The following is a 21074-nucleotide window of genomic DNA, read 5'->3' as shown; positions in this document are numbered from 1 at the left end:
GCGACGCTTTAGGCTGGTTCCAATGGATGTTCCAAAACAACCTCCTCTCCAACTGGGATTCATTCACTTCGGCCTTGGAGGTACGTTTTGGCCCTTCAGCTTTTGAAAATCACCAGCAAGCTCTTTTTAAGTTGAAACAAACCGGCTCAGTGGTTGATTATCAAAAAGATTTCGAACGGTTGTGTAACAGAGTTCAGGGTCTTTCCTCTGCAGCCATCACTGACTGCTTTGTTTCTGGCCTTAAAACTTCCATCCAAAACGAAATCGCCATTCATCAACCATCCAATGTTTCACAAGCCATAGGGTTAGCAAAGCTCATTGAATCTAAGTTTGCTGCCTCACGCCCTTACCAAACCTCAAGTTCCAGATTTCCTCAAACTAAACCTCCCATATTACCAACCCCTCCACACAAACCACCTGATCCACCCAGATCCCTACCCATACGACGACTCTCCCCAGCCGAGCTGCAACATCGTCGCAGCCAAGGTTTGTGTTTTAACTGCGATGAAAGGTTCCATACCGGTCATCGTTGTAAATCCAAACAGTTCCTGCTTCTACTCAGTGACCATGACCCTGCAAACTCCCCAAATGAGCTCTATGCCTTGTTAACCGACGAACCCACACTTGAATCTCCAACCGTTAATGACACACAAGACATTCCCACAATAACAACACTTGATACAGACCCTCACATACCTGAAGAAAACCCAGCAATGTTTCATCTTTCACTTCAAGCAGTAATTGGTCAAATCTCACCACAAACATTGCGATTTCAGGCCACAATCAACAACCACCCCATCACTGTTCTTATTGATTCAGGTAGCTCCCACAACATCATCCAGCCACGTGTTGCAACTTTCCTACAACTTCCAATCCAGCCATTACCATCCTTCTCTGTCATGGTCGGTAATGGTGAACATTTACATTGCACCGGGATCTGCATAAACACACCCTTGCTTATTAACAAACACTTATTTCCCACCTCACTTTATGTCTTTCCGATACAAGGAGCTGACGTTGTCTTGGGTGTCCAATGGCTCCAAACACTTGGTCCTTTTGTATCTGACTTCTCCATTCCATCTATGCAATTTACCCATAACAACAGCCTCATCACAATCACCGGTTCCAGATCCGTCCCGCTATCCCAAGCCTCTTTTCACCAGCTCCACCGTATGATAAACACACATGCAATTGCAACACTCCACTCCATATACATGACCCCCACACTACCCTCACAATCCGACACACCAACATCAGATGAAAACACCATACAACAATTGCACCCAGATATCCAAAACATACTTCATCCACACCTTCACATTTTTTCAAAGCCAAAAAGCCTTCCCCCGACACGACAACATGACCACCACATCCATCTTTTACCTTCATCACAACCCATCAACATCAAACCTTACCGCTACCCTCATTTCCAAAAAGAAACCATGACCAATCTCATTGCCGAAATGCTCAAAGACGGTGTCATCCGACCTAGCACCAGCCCATATTCTTCTCCTGTCCTCTTGGTTAAAAAGAAGGATGGCACATGGCGTTTTTGCGTCGACTATCACGCATTAAACACAATTACCATCAAAGACCGTTTTCCCATCCCCACCATTGACGAATTACTTGATGAACTTCATGGAGCCATATACTTTTCTAAAATTGACCTTCGTTCCGGCTATCATCAAATTCGCATTGTCCCGGAAGACATCCACAAAACAGGTTTTCGTACTCTAGATGGCCACTACGAATTCCTTGTTATGCCTTTTGGACTCTCCAATGCTCCCTCCACCTTCCAAGCTGCCATGAACGACCTTCTCCGACCATATCTCCGTAAGTTTGCTCTTGTCTTCTTTGATGACATCCTCATCTACAGCCCATCTTGGGAAACCCACCTCCATCATGTTGATACAATCCTCTCATTACTATCCCAAAACCATTTTTATGCAAAACTCTCCAAGTGCCAATTTGGAGTAACCTCCATTGACTACCTTGGCCATGTCATCTCGGCCCAAGGAGTCCAAGCCGACCCAACCAAAGTAGAGTCAATCAATGCCTGGCCAACCCCCAAAAATGTCACTGCCCTTCGTGCTTTTCTTGGTCTAACAGGGTTTTACCGCCGTTTTGTCTTCAATTACGCTTCTATAGCCCACCCATTAACCGAACTTCTCAAAGCAAATTCCTTCAATTGGACTTCAGTCACACAAACAGCTTTTGAAAAGCTCAAACACGCCATGTCCCATCTTCCAACATTAACACTGCCTAACTTCTCCAAACCCTTTGAAGTGACCACCGACGCTTCCAACATAGCAGTTGGCGCGGTTCTATCTCAAGACTCCAGACCCTTAGCTTTCTTTAGCAAAAAGCTCACCCCTCGCCTCAGCACCTCTTCAACATACATCCGTGAGCTTTACGCCTTAACAGAATCCATTAAACGTTGGCGCCAATATTTATTGGGTTCCACCTTTAAGATTTTTACCGATCACAAAAGCCTTAAATGCCTCATGACACAAACCATTCAAACACCGGAACAACAAAAGTGGCTCACCAAGCTTGTGGGGTACAACTACGAAATTCACTATAAACCCGGAAAAGAAAATGTTGTCGCGGATGCTTTGTCTCGAGTTGATGAGATACCAAGTGAAGAGATTTGTGCAGTCATTACTTCCCCTATCTCCCCTTTAATTTCCACATTGCAGAATTATTTTTCTACTAACCCTGCAGGTCAAAATCTGGTTCGTAAAGTTCATGAGGATCCAAAGATGCAGCAGCACTTCACTCACAAGGCACAGCTACTCTATTTCAAAGATAGATTGTTCATTCCACAGGATACTGGCCTCATTCCTTCACTCCTTACGGAGTTCCACACCTCTCCGATAGGGGGCCACTCAGGAGTCCAAGCCACTCTCTCTCGGCTCTCAGCTTCTTTCTATTGGCCGGGGATGCACAAGGACGTCAAAGAGTATGTTCAAGCTTGCGCCATCTGCCAATACAACAAATATTCCACTCAAAGACCTTACGGGCTCCTCCAACCGCTACCACTTCCCACTCAAGTTTGGGAGGACATCTCAATGGATTTCATTACAAATCTCCCACTCACCCACAATAAATCCACCATTTGGGTTATTGTGGATAGACTCACCAAATTTGCTCACTTCATAGCATTACCATCGGCCTTCACCGCTCCCACACTTGCCCCAATCTTCATTTCAGAAATTTACCGGCTTCATGGCGCCCCTAAGACTATTGTCAGTGACCGCGACAAAGTGTTTGTCAGCCAGTTCTGGAAAGCGCTCTTTAAACATCTTGGCACTACATTGGCTTTCAGCAGCTCCTACCACCCACAGACTGATGGACAAACGGAGGTTCTCAATCGCTGTTTAGAAACTTACCTCCGTTGCTTTGTTAGTGAGGAACCCCGCGCATGGTTGCGTTTTCTGCCCCTCGCCGAATATTGGTACAACACCACATTTCACTCCGCCATTGGCATGACACCTTTTGAAGCCCTCTATGGCCGCAAGCCACCCAACCTACTTCCATACACTTCTGGCAAATCCAAAATTGACTCCCTGAATGAACTTCTCCAAGCCAAATCCGAAATCCTGAAGGTCTTAAAGGCAAACCTCATCAAAGCCCGCAACCGTATGACTCAACAAGCCAATTTGCACCGCCAGGATAAGTCTTTTGAGCCAGACCAGTGGGTCTTCTTGAAGCTTCAGCCATACCGTCAAGTTTCTGTCCGGCACCGCACCTCCCAGAAATTGGCCAAGCGTTATTATGGGCCTTTTCGCATCATTCGCAGAATTGGGAAGGTAGCATATGAGCTCGACTTACCTTCATCTTCTCGCATTCATCCAGTTTTTCATATTTCCCTTCTTAAACTTTGCCATGGAAACCCCTCATCCCAAGTTTCGCCCATCCCCGACCCACATACTTACCCACCACCCATGCCTACACCAATTGCTCTGCTGGATCACCGCATTACTACCAACAATAGTGAAGAGGTTCTGGTTCATTGGGAAGGTCAATCGGCAGCTGAAGCTACTTGGGAAAATAAGTCCTTGTTTCAAAATCAGTATCCCACTTTCAATCTTGAGGACAAGATTCGTTTAAAAGGCGTAGGCAATGATACGAATGGACTTCCAGAAAAGATGGAAAGGAAAGGCAAGCAAATCTCAAGTGGGCCAGAAGACTATGCTGAACCAAGTGTCCCCACTAGGAAGTCCAAAAGAGTCACAAAAATTCCCAGCAAGTTTAGAGACTAGAAATATTTAAAAGATAAGATCAATGAGTTGGCTCTAGTTGTCACATGGCTAGCTGTACCTGAAAAGGACTAATAACAATTTCTTTTGTTTTTATTTTTATGCAATTATCAGGATAGGGACACTTGTCATCAGATCCTACAATAAAGGATTATTTGTATCATTGATGGGACCTTATAAGGATCCTAGTATTGAATGAAAAGACCATGAAAAATTAATCCAAATTCTGTTTCTCTCCCTTGGACTTTCCCTGTCAAAGGGGAATTTAATTTCTGCATAGTATCTCTTTATCAAAATCATACAGTTATTCTTTTTGTTTTGTCTCGAGTATGATTCAATTGAAAAGAGGGGCATATCAAGGGAGAATGACATTTGTGTATGAGATTAAAACATAGGTTCAGCGAGTCGTGTCATTCACATGTGCCTTTGTTATGTGTGTTCCCTCTCTTTTCGTCGCATTTCTCAGTTGCCACTCATCTTCTTTCCTCTTTTGCCGTCGTCGTTCGCCAGCTTGAGCACGGGGTCACCACATTTTCAACCGAAGTTGTAGTCTATTTCTGTTTAGATGGATGTAATGACTCCAGTTATATAGTCTGATTGAGGCTTGAGTGATTTGAATCCACTCCAAGTGTTTCAAAAGAAAGGGAGTGAATATAGATGAAATTAAAGAGTATGTTTGATTCTGAGTTAGAGTGAAGTCATATTGTTAGTTAGTGAACCTTTGTCAAGTCTTTGATACTGAGGTTTCAATAGGTTTCTAAAACCTTCAATAAAGCCAACATTTTTAATTTTGGAACTAATGTACTGGCTAGTTGAATGAACTAATGTAGTAAGAACTATAACCAACTGTGTTGAGTCACCGCAGTTAGGTGTTGCTATATATAGCCTTTCAAGTAACTAACTTTCTATTGATAACAAATTTCAGAGCTAAGTTTCTATAGCTTTATTGCTTTTCTGTTATGGTATATAGAGCTTTCAAGTTCCATTTCTACAGCTTCAGAGTCTGATTCTTCTCAAACACCATCACTGGTGCCTCCACCTGTACGTACCAACTCCGTCATCGCTAGTTACTTTTTCTACTTCAAAGAAATTATGTTGTTCCTCACGTTCGCTGTGTTCGTGCACCTCATGTTTGGGATGAGATTCACAAGTTTTATCATGCAAAGTTGTGACGGTTACGATCAAATCTTAAATCTATAGCTGAAGGTGTTAAATCCTTTTTTTATTATATTGCTCAAATTTGTCTAAGTTTGGTCATGCTGCTAGCATTTGTTACTTCCATAACTTCACTCTAGTGTCTACACCTTGACAGGACCTCCTTCCCGTGGTCCTCCTAACTGGGATCAGTGGCACTATAATCCTAATCTCCTTCACTTGGATTTGCTTCTAATGGTGCTCAATCATCTTCTCATCCACCGGTGCCATCTGCAAGCCAACCACAAACCTACCTCACTAGATAAGTTCAATCTTCTCAGTCTGAGGCATCTTGGTCTTAATGTCCGGATCTGGTGCGACTCATCATGTGCAGCCGTGCAGGGCCAGCCCAAGGGTCAAGCAACCAAAGCTCTTATCTCATAAGTATTGGTCATATAATCAACTTTAGACGTCTAAAGAATGATATGTGAGATCGATATAAAAGACCACATTTTTATTCAACATATTAGTACACCAGTGAAACTTGATGGATTAACTTTTTTGAGTTGTGCATTAAAATTTTAGGAATGAATGATACAAACTCCTAAAAATTAAAAACTATTTTGATCGATAACTACAATTTTGATAAATAATATAACCAATCACTCAAGACATAATAATATAATATTGATTGGCTATATTCCCATATCATAACAAATTTCATGATTTCAAATATTGTTACTTTTTAACAATTTATAGTTTCAATTTAGAGGCTGAAATAAGGAGCATAAACAACACCATGATACGAGTCATACAATCTTAAATGACAAGTCTATATTTGAGTTGATTGTGACACATATAAAATATACACCTCGATGACTGCATCACAATCTCTACAGTACTATTTTCTTAATGCATTCATACATAGTTGTGCTTCAAAATCTTAACTCTTCACTTTGTAGTATCAAAATGCTGATTTACACGTTCAGCATTATACAATTAACATGAATATATGAAAAATGTGATGGCTTCACTCACCTAGAGAAAGTAGATGTTTCTGACTTTTCCCTTATGCTTAGTTTATTAAATGCTGATGCAGAATCATCTAGTAGTTCAAACTCAAAGCATGCATCCTTAATAGCTTGATCCAGTTTCTTGTCCTCATCAGCATTATGGAAACAATCTCTTTCCTTGGCATCACGAACAACCTTTCTCCACACAGAGTTACTATTAACTAAAGTTGTAGCATTTCCTACAATCCAAAGACAATATCTGCAAAAAGTATAAAATAAATTTTAATTCAACATGTCAGCATTTCATAAGGATCGCTTTGCACTTCAAATTTAACTTTTTCTTAACATACCTAGCCCTAGTGATTGCAACATTTGCTCTTTGTCTATTGGAAAGAAAACCAACTTTTCCACCCAAATTTGATCTAACAGTGGATATTATTATGATGTCTTCTTCACCACCTTGAAAACCATCAACAGAACGAACACTAACAGAAAAGTTAGGATCCGAAACCATGTACTGCTTCACTTTCTCTTGAATTTCATAAACTTGTGCCTTGTATGGAGATATGATCCCTATGCTAACTTTATTTTTTGCCCTTAAAACCTCTGCCACAAAAGTAAAAGATTAATAATAATGTATGGTATGTTATATATATCATATCAAGAGTTTGCTTAGATTGATTTATTTGAGCTTATCTGTTGATATAAATACTTGTGAGACTAATTGGGAGGATCTCATATAACAGCTTATGACATGACTACTAGCTAGTTTCAGCTCATTTTATAAGCCCTCCAGGATAGCTAATGAAAACAGCTTATATTGAAATAAACACCTGCAGGAAAATAAACTCTGGACGAAAGATAACAGACTACATAATGTATATGGTATATTATGACCCTATTTCGATAAAGAGCTTAATGTCAAACTATTTTCATATATGCTATTAACTGTTTTCATAAGCTGTCCTGGAGAGTTTATGAAAATTGCTTCTGGACAAGCCATAAACTATTTCTGTATGCTCTCTCAAACAGTCTCAAAAGTGTTTATATCAGTAAACAAGCTCAAATGTGTCGATCCAAACATTGTACATTATATTGCTAAACATTGGATTAACAACCTTATTGACTGAAGAAAAAGAGAAAGAGAAATCAACCTTTTTTAAGTCTTCCAATAATCTCAGAGATAGCAGCAGCTTCAATCACGTTCTTCAAACTATGATCATGATTACACTGCTCGTTACCCTTAGATATGTTAATGAAAGAGTAGGAACCATACATTTTTCCTTCAAGGAAACGCTTGTTATAGCTTATTTCTCTCACAATGTTGGCATCAGAAAGTTGACCATCATAGAACTCTTTACATGGGAACATGCTTACGGATGGATGCATTCTATATTGAACATCAAGCATATGCTTCTTGTATCCCAACAGTACCAGTCTTTCAAATAAGCTTCTCCCAAATTCAGCCCTGTCAGCAATCTGACACAAAAACATCATACTCATAAGCCATAATAAAAATTTCACTCGGAAAAAATAAATCTTCGCCTCATTTTATCTGTCATGTTTGAAACATTGTCTTATATCAGATTATTTGTCACTTTACATCATCAAGACTTACTTTTCCAACAATACCTTTATTTGTTGATATGTATCGTAACTTATGTTAACTAGTCTTTAATTTCACTTTTGATCCCTCTATTTTTCCTCACTCGCAAATTTAGTTCAACATTTTCTAAATTTGGATTTTTTAGTTCCCCTCGTTCACCAAAAGAATTTGAAATTTTGCCTCCCTGAAAATTTTGCAATATGCTAAGCTATCTATCTATTTATATGAAAATGAAGTTGATGATGTGGCCTAATGGATGTGGATTTAAATTACCTGGAATGGACCACTTCATCAAGTCAATTGCCACATCACCAAATATTGTCCCGAAATTTTCAGGTGGACAATGTCAGACATGTGTGAAACTAAGGGGAGAAAACACGAATATTTTTCAGAAATTTTCAGGTGGACAATAATAAAAGACATTTTATTAAAAACAGATTGTTTTAACTTGAAAAGAAGTATAGCTACTGATTTTCAAGTAAAATTAAGCAGAAACTAATTATCTAAGTACCTTGCTTTTGACCATTGCAGGAAGTTGTCTTTCATCACCAATGAGAATACAACGTTTGAGGCCATTTAATTGCAAAGGAATAGCTGATTCACATTCTTTAAGCTGAGCAGCTTCATCAATCACTAAAAACTCCACTTGTTTCATTCCTTCTGTGTACAATTTCGAAGAACTTGATGCAGTACAAAAAAGAAGGGATGCATTTTTCAAGCAAAATTGTGATATGCCATATTTTGATGTAAGTTTAGGAAGCTTGATAGTCTCACAAAGAAAACAAAGGGTATGAAGGAACTCTTCTTTTTCGGAGCTTAACCATCCAAACCAAGAAAAAATTCTCTGTCCAACTCCAAAATGATCATTGAAAGATTGTTTTTCCTTGCTTTGACTCAACGAAACTTCAAGAGATTTTAGCAACTCAAGAACTCTCAAAATTTTTATCACCACCTTAAGTGAAAGGAAACTTGTTGGCAAGTGAGTACACAAAGTTTTCATGAATGACTTCAACTTCCCTCCAAAGAAACAGAATTTTTGTCTGAAAAACTGTTCCATAGTCATACCAACACTTGACTTTTTATCATCTTGGTATATATCATATTGCTCTACAATGTAACCATATTTCTTCTTCACAAATTCCTCCAATGTCAAAAGACAATGATACTTGCAACGTTTCTTGTATGAAAAATATGCAGGTTTTACATGACTATAATTTCCAACGGCAAATTCTTCCAATGACACAACATTTTCATTATGTTTACTGTTCAAATACAAAGCGTATTGCTCTTCAGGATCCTTTAGTAACCTTATCATTGATTCTAAACAATTTTTCCATCCTGTCATTGGAGAAAAACAGTACAACAAATCATCAACTCTATTATCCAAGAACACTTCACCAAGACCCTTATAAGAATCTATTTTCATTCTTTTACTATTTCCAAATAGTACTATGTCACCGAGACCATATGAACCATGCTCAAGTGAATCCTTAGCTATGCTGTGAAGGCGCGACACCACTGCCAACACTGCAGTATTTGTTGGAGCACATGTTAGTGTTCTGATTCTTAACCTGAGGAGACAAAATAGCATGGATGCAACTGTTTTTGTTTTGCCAGTTCCTGGTGGACCCCATATGAGTTTAATAGGATCATTGTGATGACACTTCTTCATATGAAGACAACTTAGAATAGCATCTTTCTGAGACTCATTTAGATTTTGAGCTTTGATTATTGTTTTGACTCGGGAATATGATCGACCGAGATTTACTCCCGACAAGCAAGTATGACAGTTTTGTTCCATCTGTAAAATATAATCAAAACATGAAACTTTTTATGACAATTTAAATAGAGTAGTAACAATATCATAGAACAATAAGTAATCTTGTTAGGCAAGGTTTTAAATAGAGGTTGTAGTAGCGTTGCGATTGCAAAAAAAAAAAAATATGGTTGAAACAAACACAATAGCAGTCGCAAAAACAACAAAAACGTTGATGTAACGAAAATCAGGGCCTAACTCATCCTTACAAAACCGGCTTGTACGGTGAGGAGTGCCTCCTCTTTATAAACTCATCTCAAGAATCCTATATATCCGATGTGGGACTAAATCCCACCGAATGTTGGCCGCTCGCTAACAGTTGAGGCTAACGAATGCAACCTAATCTATGGTATTAAATTTGTTATGTCTTTATAGAAATTGCAATTGGGGCCATGTCAACTGAATTTGATCATGATTCTCTGCAATACGAAGAATCGCAATGCAAATGTGATTTAGAGCTTTGATTATATGAAGACCTAAAGAAAGGTCACAGAAGTCTAAGATGAATAACTAATTATGATTCTTACCCTTGAATAAGGCTGCAACACTTTCTGAATTATATTGATGTTGGATCCCTCCATCTCTGAGTTCAAGGCTTTCCAAATACGAATATTTGTAGTCATGTTAATGAGACAAACTGCATAGAGTTTCTGTGCTTTGTTCCTACTCAGGTCAAACTTATGCATCTCCATGTACTTTGACAACAGTATAGGAATCTCATCAGTAAATTCATCTTTTGATCCATGAATATAAGCTATATGACAGTATCTTTTGATCCTACTCAAGTCATACACACTTCTTGGGCGAATATTTGTGAATGCAATGAGATCACCAACCTCAGGTTCATATTTTCCTACTCCGTACACTTCATCAGTAATGCTCTTCAATGTAATTTTATAGAACAAGTCGTATGGAGGACTGAAGTCCTTCGACATTTCCATTGTTCTGATTTCACAAAAAGAAGCTTGAGGCACACTCATCAAGCTTGAATATAGATCACTATGTGTTTCCTCAATCAATGCAGGAAAGAACGAATTCATGTAATCATTTGTTGACGAGAATGCCTTCGGAATCTTTGGCACCTACCAAAAATTGAGAAACATTTCAAGCTACCTTAACTGAGACATTGAAATTTTTTTTGTCTTCCTTCAAGCTAGGTTATAGACGGTTAGATACTTCGTTGTTCTGTTTTGATGAAATTTGATTACTAGAAATATACTTGCTATTTCAAAACAGAAAAATTCCCTCAAAAAAAAATTCAAAACAGAAAAATGAAATGACAAAAAAAAAAAAACCTAGAGAAAAAAAAGGAACTTATAATTGAAACCGGATCTTTTTCAAACCTATAACCAAATTTCACCTATTAAGGACCAGAAGTGTTAAGAACACTCTCAGACCAACATTTATTATGACACTCACTCTTTTCTTAACGTAGGTCTCACACTTTGAAAATGGGTCCCACGTAAGATTATGAGACCCGCGTAAGTGAGCGTTGAAAATGGAGTGTTTCTAGTACTCCTCTTAGATTAATATATACAACGGTTCAAGTTACATTGGAGAATTTGAAGAGACGGCAAATTATACCAACATTCAAACAATACAAATTACACTGCCTTAGTTCTGCTAGGTAATTTCTTAATTTATTTTCCTCAAATGGAAAGAAAAAATATATATTTTTATGTCATTAAATAAAAATTGAAGGCATGAGTGATAAAAAAAAAAAAAATTATAAACTATTGTATCTTAGTTAAAGGTCTAATGTGTTTTTCATACATGTTAGAGTATTGGAAAGTGAAAAAGAACCTGGTATTTGAAAAGACTTTCGTTGAGAAGATCATCTAGAGTCCAAGAGAATACAACACTTATTAAGCTTGCACAACGAAGACATTCCTCCATATTATTGCATCTCTTCTCCATCCTTGTTACTTAATAATGACACCTTTTAATCAACTCTAAATTAATCTGCATAAAAAGAGATTAAAAAAGAGTTTATCACAAGTTAACTAAATAAAGAGTTTAGGTAAAAAAGATTAAAAAATGTGTTCAAAAGCTAAAGCACATTTACATATCCGTAATAAAAGTGAAAAAGAAGGAATTTTTTATCTTGAACTTGATGATGAAAAATTTGCAAGATAAACACCAAAACCATAATACTAGTAAACCTTTGAGAACTTAAAACCACAAGTATTTGGAGAAATACTCAAGATAAGTAAGACCCTCTTTACAGAAGTTTTGTACTAGCGAACTACAACAATCTTGTGTAGCTAGAATGACACTCTTTAATTACAGAAGTTGAGCAGACTATACTAATAATATTAATTACTGATCCAAAAAACTTGTTTATTGAATATTTACTAAATACACTCCTTTTTTGAAATCCAATCGTTGTTTTTTTTTTTAAGTAAAATTAGTGGAAAATAATATTTGTACACTTGTACACTTAATTCTTAAACCTCAAGAATGAAAGAGAGTGACGTTATAAATGTAATATAATATAATATAATATAATATATGTCAATGTGAAGCAAGAGTGACATGATAAATATAATATTTGTACACTTCACTCTATGAATCTTCCCTACCTTTCAGTTTGATTTCCTTTCACACTTCATCTGTTCCAAATGTGATTTTGCGCCATCTAATATCCATTGCAGCAACAACAGCAAATATTTGATCAGAATGTAATGTAAATGACTTGCTTACATGGTTGTACAAATTTCAAATGGTTGCTGCAAGTTTGACTTTAATGTATGATTAAAGAGTAGCGAACTTTTTTCACGGAGTCTAAGCTTATGCATGTTGTCTTCCTTCAAGAGTAAGTCATTTTTTTTTTTTGTTGACAATTCTTCTTGAGTAAGTTTTAATAATTGGCCACAAGCATAAATAAAAAAAAAAATACTTATACAGGCGCATAGATAAGAAAAATTAAGAAATAAATGTAAAAAATGTAGTGATTAATTTACTTCTCTTCTAAAAAAAAATCTGTGTCCAAATGTTTTTGTTTGAAGTTGTGACTATGTATTGATTTCTTCTAAGATTTGTTTGTTTCTTCTATGTATTGATTGTATTAAAATAATTCAGAGATAGAACCATATTTAAAAATAAGGTTTTATGAATAGAAAATATTTATTGATAAAATTTAATTTTTATTTGAGAAATAAATTAGCATAATTTCAAAGACAAAATTTTCACATTAATTTTTTTTAACATATGTTCTTAAGACACTTGTTAGCATTTGCATTTAAAATAAAAGAAATGCTAAAAAAAATACTCTTAGAACATTAACTAAGAGGATAAAAATAAAAAACAATACATTTAAAAATAGTGAAAAATGAATAATTTAACTTTTTAAAAGCTAAAATATGGTTGAATCCAACCAATACTTTTTATTTCCTTACCAAACCCTTAAAATAAAATGTAAAAGATAAAAGAAGTACTAGTACTAAAAAGTCAAAAATATCTGTGTTTTCTGATAGTAATAGCCTACAACACTCTTGAGAGGTAAAAAGTAGACAACTTGCTTTATCAAAGAAAAAGTAGACAGCCGACGGCTTGTACTATTGATGTGATGTGCTGAGAATTCTTCGGTGCAAAGATATTAGATTGGAAACACGAATTCTACTGTATATTAGATTGGAAACACAAAACTGGATTGGACACGAGGGTTTGAACACTTGGTTTGAGCACACATACATAATTGAAAAAATATATAGAGAAAAAATAATTAAATAATATTTTTTTATAATTAAATGAAATATACTTTTGTGTGTGAGTGCTTAAATGATGTGTTTAAATGCTTGTGTTCAAGCAAGTCTCTCTCCACAAAACACTTGCGTCCAACTGAATTTCTAAATATTCCCCTGTGTGAATTAAGTCACGCATCACTGGTCTATGCGCGAGTTAACTCACGTAGGTTGGCCGATTGGTCAGAGCTCAAGAACACACGTTTTTGGACTTTGGTCAGCTTTTCAACATTCAACCTACACCTTTTTTACAACTTTTACACGTTTTTTTATTTCATTTATGGTAGTTATAACATATGTTACCATTCTCACCTATAAATACCCCTCCAAACTTCCCCATTTCCTCACATCATCTCACATTCTCACTCTCCTCCTCACTATCTCCCCCATAAATCTCTTTCTTTTCTTTCTTTTTTTATTCTTTATTTTGATGTATTTTTTTTTTTCTTTTTTCTTCTTTTTTAAGTCTTTATTTAGTTTTTATTTAGGTGTAAAAAGAGGTCAATCTTGGGGTAAAAAGATGATTGGTGAGCAGCCTTCTTGAGGTAAAAAGAAGCAGGGGTAAAACTAAATGTGCATATTTATTTCTACCTTAGGAATGATGGTTTTCTTGTGAATTTCTTTTGGTTTTACCACAAAAAGCTAGGTTTTCTGGCGGTTTTTTTTAGTTTTACCCCAGGTAGGTAGGTTTTCTGGTGTTTTTTTTCGCAGATTTAGTTTTACCTCATTGTAAATGTAATAAGAATTATATTAATAAAATGATATTTTATATCTATTATTTTTGTTCCTTTATTTCTGTTAATTTTTGCATTTATTATATAATTGCGTATTGAATAAATAAATTCGAATAAAATGAATAAATAAATTAGAATAAAGTGAATAAATAAATTCGAATAAAGTAAATAAATTAATTTGAATAAAGTGAATAAATAAATTAGAATAAAGTAAATAAATAAATTAGAATAAAGTAAATAAATAAAGTAGAATAACGTAAATAAATTAATTTGAATAATGTGAAGAAATAAATTAGAATAACTCTGCGTGACTTAACTCACGCATCGTGACTTAAGCTGCGCAGATATTAACACTCGCGTTACTTAACTAACGCATGGGTATTTTCGATATTTCAGTTGGACGCGAGCAAAATGTGTTGGGAGAAGAGCAGAATTCTAGAAACACGCATATGGATGCGTCAATATTTGAAATCCAAACTCGACCACATAAATCCATATGAGAAATGATATTTGAACATCTATTTTGTGACAACTTTCTCTCTCATATTTACATTATATTTTACTTTATATCTCTATTGCTTTTGTTTTCATACAAATACCTATTTTTTCTTTGTAAATTATGGTTGTCCCGTAAGTTGTTTACCAAACGGTTGTTCAAATAACACTCCTCAACCCATATATACTCGTTTTTTTCCTTCTTTAAAACCCGACAACTGGTTGTATCTATCCATATCCTGGATTTCGGTTTGAATTTGGTGTGTCTCGGGTATATGCTCACCCCTAATTTGTTAGAAGCGTAAGATCAGAGACGAACTTAGTAGAAGGACCGACAGATACCATGGTCCTTTTTAAATTTATATTATTTTATAGTATTATGCTATTGTTTTTTGAAAAATGCTAACTCGTATCTTTAAAGCATAAGTTAATGAGTCAAAAGTAGAAATATTTTGTTGTAATCAATGTATTTGAATTTAATTTTTTTACTTTTAATTATTTAAATGTACAAAATTTAAGAATTTTTTTTACTTTAAAGTTACTTAACATATGCTCTAAAACATAACCCTTGTTTTTTTTTACCAAAGGTCTCTTGCTAGCAACTTTTTACTCTTAAGGACAGTTGAAAATTGTTTTAATTGTCCATAAGCCACGTTATCACTTATTTGAATTAAGGGTTAAAGAGTCAAAAATCCTACCTTTAAACTCAGACAAATGAATAAATATCAATCAAATAACTTATTACACTTTAGTTTACTTAAAAGTATTGACAAAAAATGATGATTGAAAATTTTTAAGGGACTAAAAGTGAAAGAAATTTTCTTAAATTAATAAAATGAAAAATTGATATATTTATAGATACTAAAAACATCTTTAACCCTAAATACTACTTCATCCGTTTCAAAATGAGTGTCACTTTAGCCAAAAAAAATTGTTTTAAAATGAATGTCACTTTACATTTCCAATACAACTTTAATTTTTTTCTTCCAACTTTACCCTCAATAAATACTCTAACTTTTCTCTCACACAATTTTCAATGCAACTTTAAGTTTGTCTTTTTTTTATAAAGCAAGGGCAGTTTAGTAAAAGTGTTATGTCTAATGATTATTTCATTCCATTCCTTAATCTGTGTGCAATAAACGACACTCATTTTGAAACGGAGGGAGTATAATGGATACGTTAATTTTGTCACTTAAAATGTAGAAATGTAAAAATAATATCAATCAATTGTTAACGAATTCAAGATTACTAAAAACTTTCTTAATTCTCAAGAATTAATCATTGTAGACTTATCCTTAGAGACAAAGGGAATAGTTAGGTCTTTTGCTTCCTAACTCGTACTTCTGGATAGAGGGAGTAATCAGTAATATCTTCATCATTCTTTTTGGAAAATGTTAACGAGTGCTCCCGGGACATTCTTTAAGACTTTAAAAGGTAACATATTTTGAAATTTTTTGTAATCAATACATTGGAAATTGAAATATTTAATTTTTTTATGGAATAATTTCTCCTTTTAAAATGCTTAAAGAGTGTTCTGGGCACTCGTTAACAAGACCCTTTATTTTTTACGTTTCAAGTTCACACGTTAGTGACCTTATGACTTATGAGCCATCAGCCTAATTCAACCATAATTCAGTTAATGCATGAAAAGGAGCTGTAGAAGTCGAGAAGACAAACCATCTTGACATCTTGTCATTTCCTATGCAACTACCCTCATGCGCCGTATTAAAACTAGCATTTCTATAATTAAACTTTCATTAATTATACTGTTAAATTATATAAATTTATCCCCGTCACATATCACAAATACATTTTTCTTTCAGATAAATCACCAAAGATACTTAACTGTGCATGATGTAACCAAAAACTGTGCATGAGGCTCTAACCTTTCATATTCTGCTGCGACACAATGTTTGTTCCCTCTTATAACAACTTGCAAAGTTGGTCATGTTTACTTGAAAGGTAGATCAAGACATACTCTAACTGTTTAGTTACTTAGGTAGTTCAATTATTCTTTGTGTTTTCGTTAATTTGGTGTGTGTATTCTGATTTTTTTTTCCTTAATGATTAATTGCTTATTTTCTTTAGCGTTGAGAAAGAACGAAGGATGGAAACAACCAGTAATGAAAGTGAAGAGGATGTTAGCAATGCAAGTGAAGAGGATGTTCGACTCGAGGATGTTGTACTCTCATGGACCCTCGAGGATGTTCTGAACAAAAAATTTTACAAAGACAAGGTTTCTTTCCATCTTTAGATTCTTTACAATGTGCACTTGTTTCTTGGAAAAGAATTTGAACCATACCAGTCTCAATAAAGATTGACTATTTTTATGGTCTTTCTAAACATAAACATAATAGTTTTCCTTCTATGTAGTCTCGCATATGAGTATATCTCAGTGAACTGTAGAAAAATGAGAAAATTTTAACTATTGAAGAAAATGAATAAGAATTGCATAATATAGTTAATTTATATGATGTTTATGGTATTTGAGTGTTCATTCCAATTAATTACATCATCTTTTATAAAAACGTGTACAAAAAAACTGTGTTGCTTTGTGACTATGCTAATGAGTGCAACCATTTTGTTTTAGTGTGTAAAATAGTATGGACTGCATTATCCTTTTAACAATGCAATGCACTTAGATAAAAATAGATGTATATTTTTTATGAACAAAAAAAAAAATTGTCAGTATTGCATGAAATGAAAATTGTTCTGTTCATTTTCGTCTCTGATATTTAATTATGCTACTATTGCATGTTCTAATAACACTAGAAAAAACCTATGTTCTCGCAGGTTCATAAGATTCCAGAGACGTTTAAGTCAGCCACAGAATACAAGAACTCTTTTGTACCTCTCTATTGTTTGAGGAAACACACTGATTTATCTTCAAGCTTGTTTGCTGTTTCTCAAGCTCCTTTTTGTGAGATCAATAATGTTCAAAAAACTGCATGGAAACTTTCAATTCCAAAAGATCAAAACCAATTCATACAGTTCCATCATGACATATGGCTGAAGAGTACAACTGAATCTGATGAAGTTGAAAATATTGGAAATTATAAACCTGTGTCAGAGATCTCATTGCTTTCACACACATTAGGCCTGAAAGCTTAAATGACTTGAACACACACCAAAACCCCTACCGTATCGCCTATGTTAAGAAGGTAATCAAGGCAAGGAATGGAATTCCTGATAAAATCTCAGTACTGTCATGCAAATGCATGAAGATGGATATCAAAGATGACTTGCAGAACAACAAGGAGCTATCATCCAATTGCATGAAGATGGATATTGAAGACGACTTGTGTAACAACAAAGAGCTAGCATCCGAATGCATGAAGATGAATATTGAAGATGACTTGTGGAAGAACAAAGAGTTGAAACTGTATGCAGTTTACCTTATGAACATGACAACAAATGTTCGTATTTGCAATGCCCTGAAATCAACCTCACACATGAATATAATTAAAACAGTGTTGGGACCGCGTCCAATTGTAAGAATACTCTTTTGATCTGAATAGGTTTCTCCTTCATTTAATATATAGCATACTTTTCCCGCATGAAAAATTATGTTTGAAATACATGTGCATTATGTCGTGTAAACTTTCATTAACCTGTTTAATGCTTTTTTGTATTTCAGAGTGGAGAAAACTGTCAACTTTGCCTGTCTGAACCAGATAGTCGATCTACCTTCATAAAAGAAGACATGATAATTCGTTCTCAGAATCTAAATGAATCCCAAGAAGATGCTGTTTCAAGCTGTGTTAGCATGATGAATTGCAATCATGCTGATATCAAACTTATATGGGGACCACCAGGGACAGGGAAAACAAAGACAGTTGCATGCTTGCTATTTTCTCTACTCGAGCTAAAAACCAGGACATTGACATGTGCTCCAACTAATACTGCAATTTTGCAGGTGGCAATTCGGTTGCATAGGTTAGTTATGGATTCACTTGATCATGATACATATGGTTTAGGTGACATTGTGCTATTTGGAAATGGTAAGAGGATGAAATTAAGTCCTCATCCAGGCCTTGTCAATGTCTTTCTCGATAACCGTGTAGAGAATCTCATTCAATGCTTTCATCCAAATACTGGATGGGAGACTAACTTGCGATCCATGATAGAGTTGCTGAACTCCATGAAGAAATTTGCTAACAAAAATGTGACTAGTAAAGTTTTTGAATACAAGAAGATATTTGGTCAACAAAAAGAGAAGCTCAAGTTCTTGATGCAAACCTTACACACACACATGCCAACATGTCTCATTTCATTGGAAATGGTTGAAAAAATGCTTCAAGCTCTTGATTTGCTAAGGTCTCTTGGAAATTCCTTGGGGCAAGCCAAATTCAAGAAAAATAACTTTGATTGTATAGATGAGTGCCTTTGCATACTAAGTTCACTTTCTGAGACTGTTTCCCTTCCTAAATTTAACATTGACATGAGAGGTGCTATCAATAGAGTTCAAGTAGAAAACTTTTGCTTGTCGAATGCTTGTCTGATTATGTGCACTGCATCAAGTTCTATGAAACTAATTGATCCAGCAAAGGTGAAGCCATTGCAATTTTTAGTAATCGATGAAGCTGCACAGCTCAAAGAATGTGAATCAACAATTCCATTACAGCTGTCGGGTCTCCACCGTTGCATCCTAATCGGAGATGAGAGACAACTTCCTGCATTAGTAAAAAGCAAGGTACTCGGTCATTACATTTAATTATTGATTTTTCTCTCTAATTACAGATTTTCTCTAATATAATTAAAACTATTGTATTTGTAGATAGCAGACCAATGTGAATTTGGACGAAGTATGTTTGAAAGACTTGTAATGTTGGGATATGAAAGAAAAATGCTTAATGTTCAGTATAGAATGCATCCTTCCATTAGCTTATTCCCGTGCGAAGAGTTCTATGATGGAAAGCTATCTGATGCTCCCATTGTCAGGGAAGAAAGCTATAATAAGCTTTTCCTTGAAGGAGAAATGTACTCTTCCTATTCTTTTATTAACATAGCTAAGGGTAAAGAGCAATTTGGTCATGGACAAAGTCTGAAGAACATGGTTCAGGTTGCTGTTATTTCTGAGATAATTAAAAGTCTTTATGAAGGTCAATTTCTCTTTTCTCTTCAACCATTGTGTTGTATTTCATGGAACCAGAAATCTTCAGCGTTAGTATGAATTATGCATTTATACGTCTTACAGTGTATTTTGATTTGTTCTGCCAGTGTTCATGAAGACAAGGAAGAAAGTTAGCATAGGAATCATATCTCCATATAATGCTCAAGTTTATGAAATTCAGGAGGAAATTGAGCAGTACACTCGGGTTGCTAATTCTAAGTTCTCTGTAAATGTTCGTTCTGTTGATGGTTTTCAAGGTGGTGAGGAAGATATTATAATAATATCTACCGTGAGATCTAATGGTACTGGTGATGTTGGTTTTCTTTCAAATAGACAAAGAACAAATGTGGCTATGACTAGGGCTAGGTATGACGTATATGATGTTCAATTTGTTATGTTGTTTCTATCTTTACTGAATACTGAGTTCATTTTGTGCAGATACTGTCTTTGGATATTAGGAAATGCATCTACTTTAATCAACAGTGACTCTGTTTGGAGAAATGTAGTTATTGATGCTAAGAATAGGGATTGTTTCCACAATGCTGAAGAGGACAAAAAATTGGCCCGGGCTATTAAGAATGTTCTGTTCCAGATTCAACGACTGGAAGAATTTGAGTCACCATTCAAGAAACGGCGTTTAGGAGGGAAAATGGGAAATCATAACATATCAACTACTTTCTCTAGGCGAGTGGCACCAAATTAATATGTGTGAATGTTTGGGTGAGCGATGGGTTTCTCTAAACCATGGTGCCAATGTACTTTTGTTTAAGCTCTGAAGTGTAGTTTTTGTCAAAATTGTGATGGTTTAACGTGTTTATGTTAGAAATGGTTGATCAAGTTTCATGTAGGGTGGGGACATCTTGTGAGACTTTTTTGAGGAGATCTTGTGAGTCTTATTTGTTAACTTTTGTGGTGAATTATTTGTGCTTGTTGTTGTGATCATTGTTTTATGCCATGCATTTAAATAAGAACTATTCAAAACACAGATTAAAATCAAATCTTAGCATAATTTAAAACCAAGCACTCTACAATTTTAAATTTCAAATTAAGCAGATATTTGAGAGCACATAATTACAAGTATCAAAACTCATCAGCAAAAGAAAAATAAACACCAGACTAAAAAACTTTTTGTAATATCCCGCCTGACAGTATCGGTAT

General features: G+C 35.3%; 2 protein-coding genes and 1 pseudogene across 3 annotated transcripts; 2 read left to right on the top strand and 1 right to left on the bottom strand.

Moving 5' to 3' along the window:
• Positions 1 to 6070: 6070 nt before the first annotated feature.
• LOC146923620 (helicase SEN1-like) lies at positions 6071 to 12610 on the bottom strand. Of its 2 annotated transcripts, none has more exons than XM_085708782.1 (7): positions 12414 to 12610; positions 11635 to 11793; positions 10359 to 10913; positions 8527 to 9816; positions 7564 to 7888; positions 6760 to 7015; positions 6071 to 6668 (listed from the first exon to the last, which is right to left on the bottom strand). In XM_085708782.1, the coding sequence occupies exons 2-7, from the start codon at positions 11746 to 11748 to the stop codon at positions 6431 to 6433; spliced, it is 2778 nt and encodes a 925-aa protein (XP_085564908.1). In that variant the 5' UTR covers positions 11749 to 11793; positions 12414 to 12610; the 3' UTR covers positions 6071 to 6430. The 2 variants fall into 2 exon arrangements, with proteins under 2 accessions (XP_085564908.1, XP_085564907.1); XM_085708781.1 differs by lacking the exon at positions 12414 to 12610 and adding an exon at positions 11994 to 12116.
• A 4300-nt stretch (positions 12611 to 16910) lies between these two features.
• LOC146923619 (uncharacterized) lies at positions 16911 to 18312 on the top strand (annotated as a pseudogene).
• A 128-nt stretch (positions 18313 to 18440) lies between these two features.
• LOC146923618 (putative helicase MAGATAMA 3) lies at positions 18441 to 20858 on the top strand. Its single transcript, XM_085708786.1, has 4 exons — positions 18441 to 19496; positions 19581 to 19905; positions 20024 to 20282; positions 20355 to 20858. The coding sequence occupies exons 1-4, from the start codon at positions 18507 to 18509 to the stop codon at positions 20617 to 20619; spliced, it is 1839 nt and encodes a 612-aa protein (XP_085564912.1). The 5' UTR covers positions 18441 to 18506; the 3' UTR covers positions 20620 to 20858.
• The last annotated feature ends 216 nt before the right edge of the window (positions 20859 to 21074 follow it).

This window comes from Medicago sativa, chromosome 5 (assembly GCF_051527215.1).
Source record: "Medicago sativa cultivar Bolivia chromosome 5, Bolivia_mono, whole genome shotgun sequence".
NCBI lineage: Eukaryota > Viridiplantae > Streptophyta > Magnoliopsida > Fabales > Fabaceae > Medicago > Medicago sativa.
The sequence above is the reverse complement of the archived record's forward strand: the minus strand, read 5'-3'. Positions and strand labels throughout refer to the sequence as shown.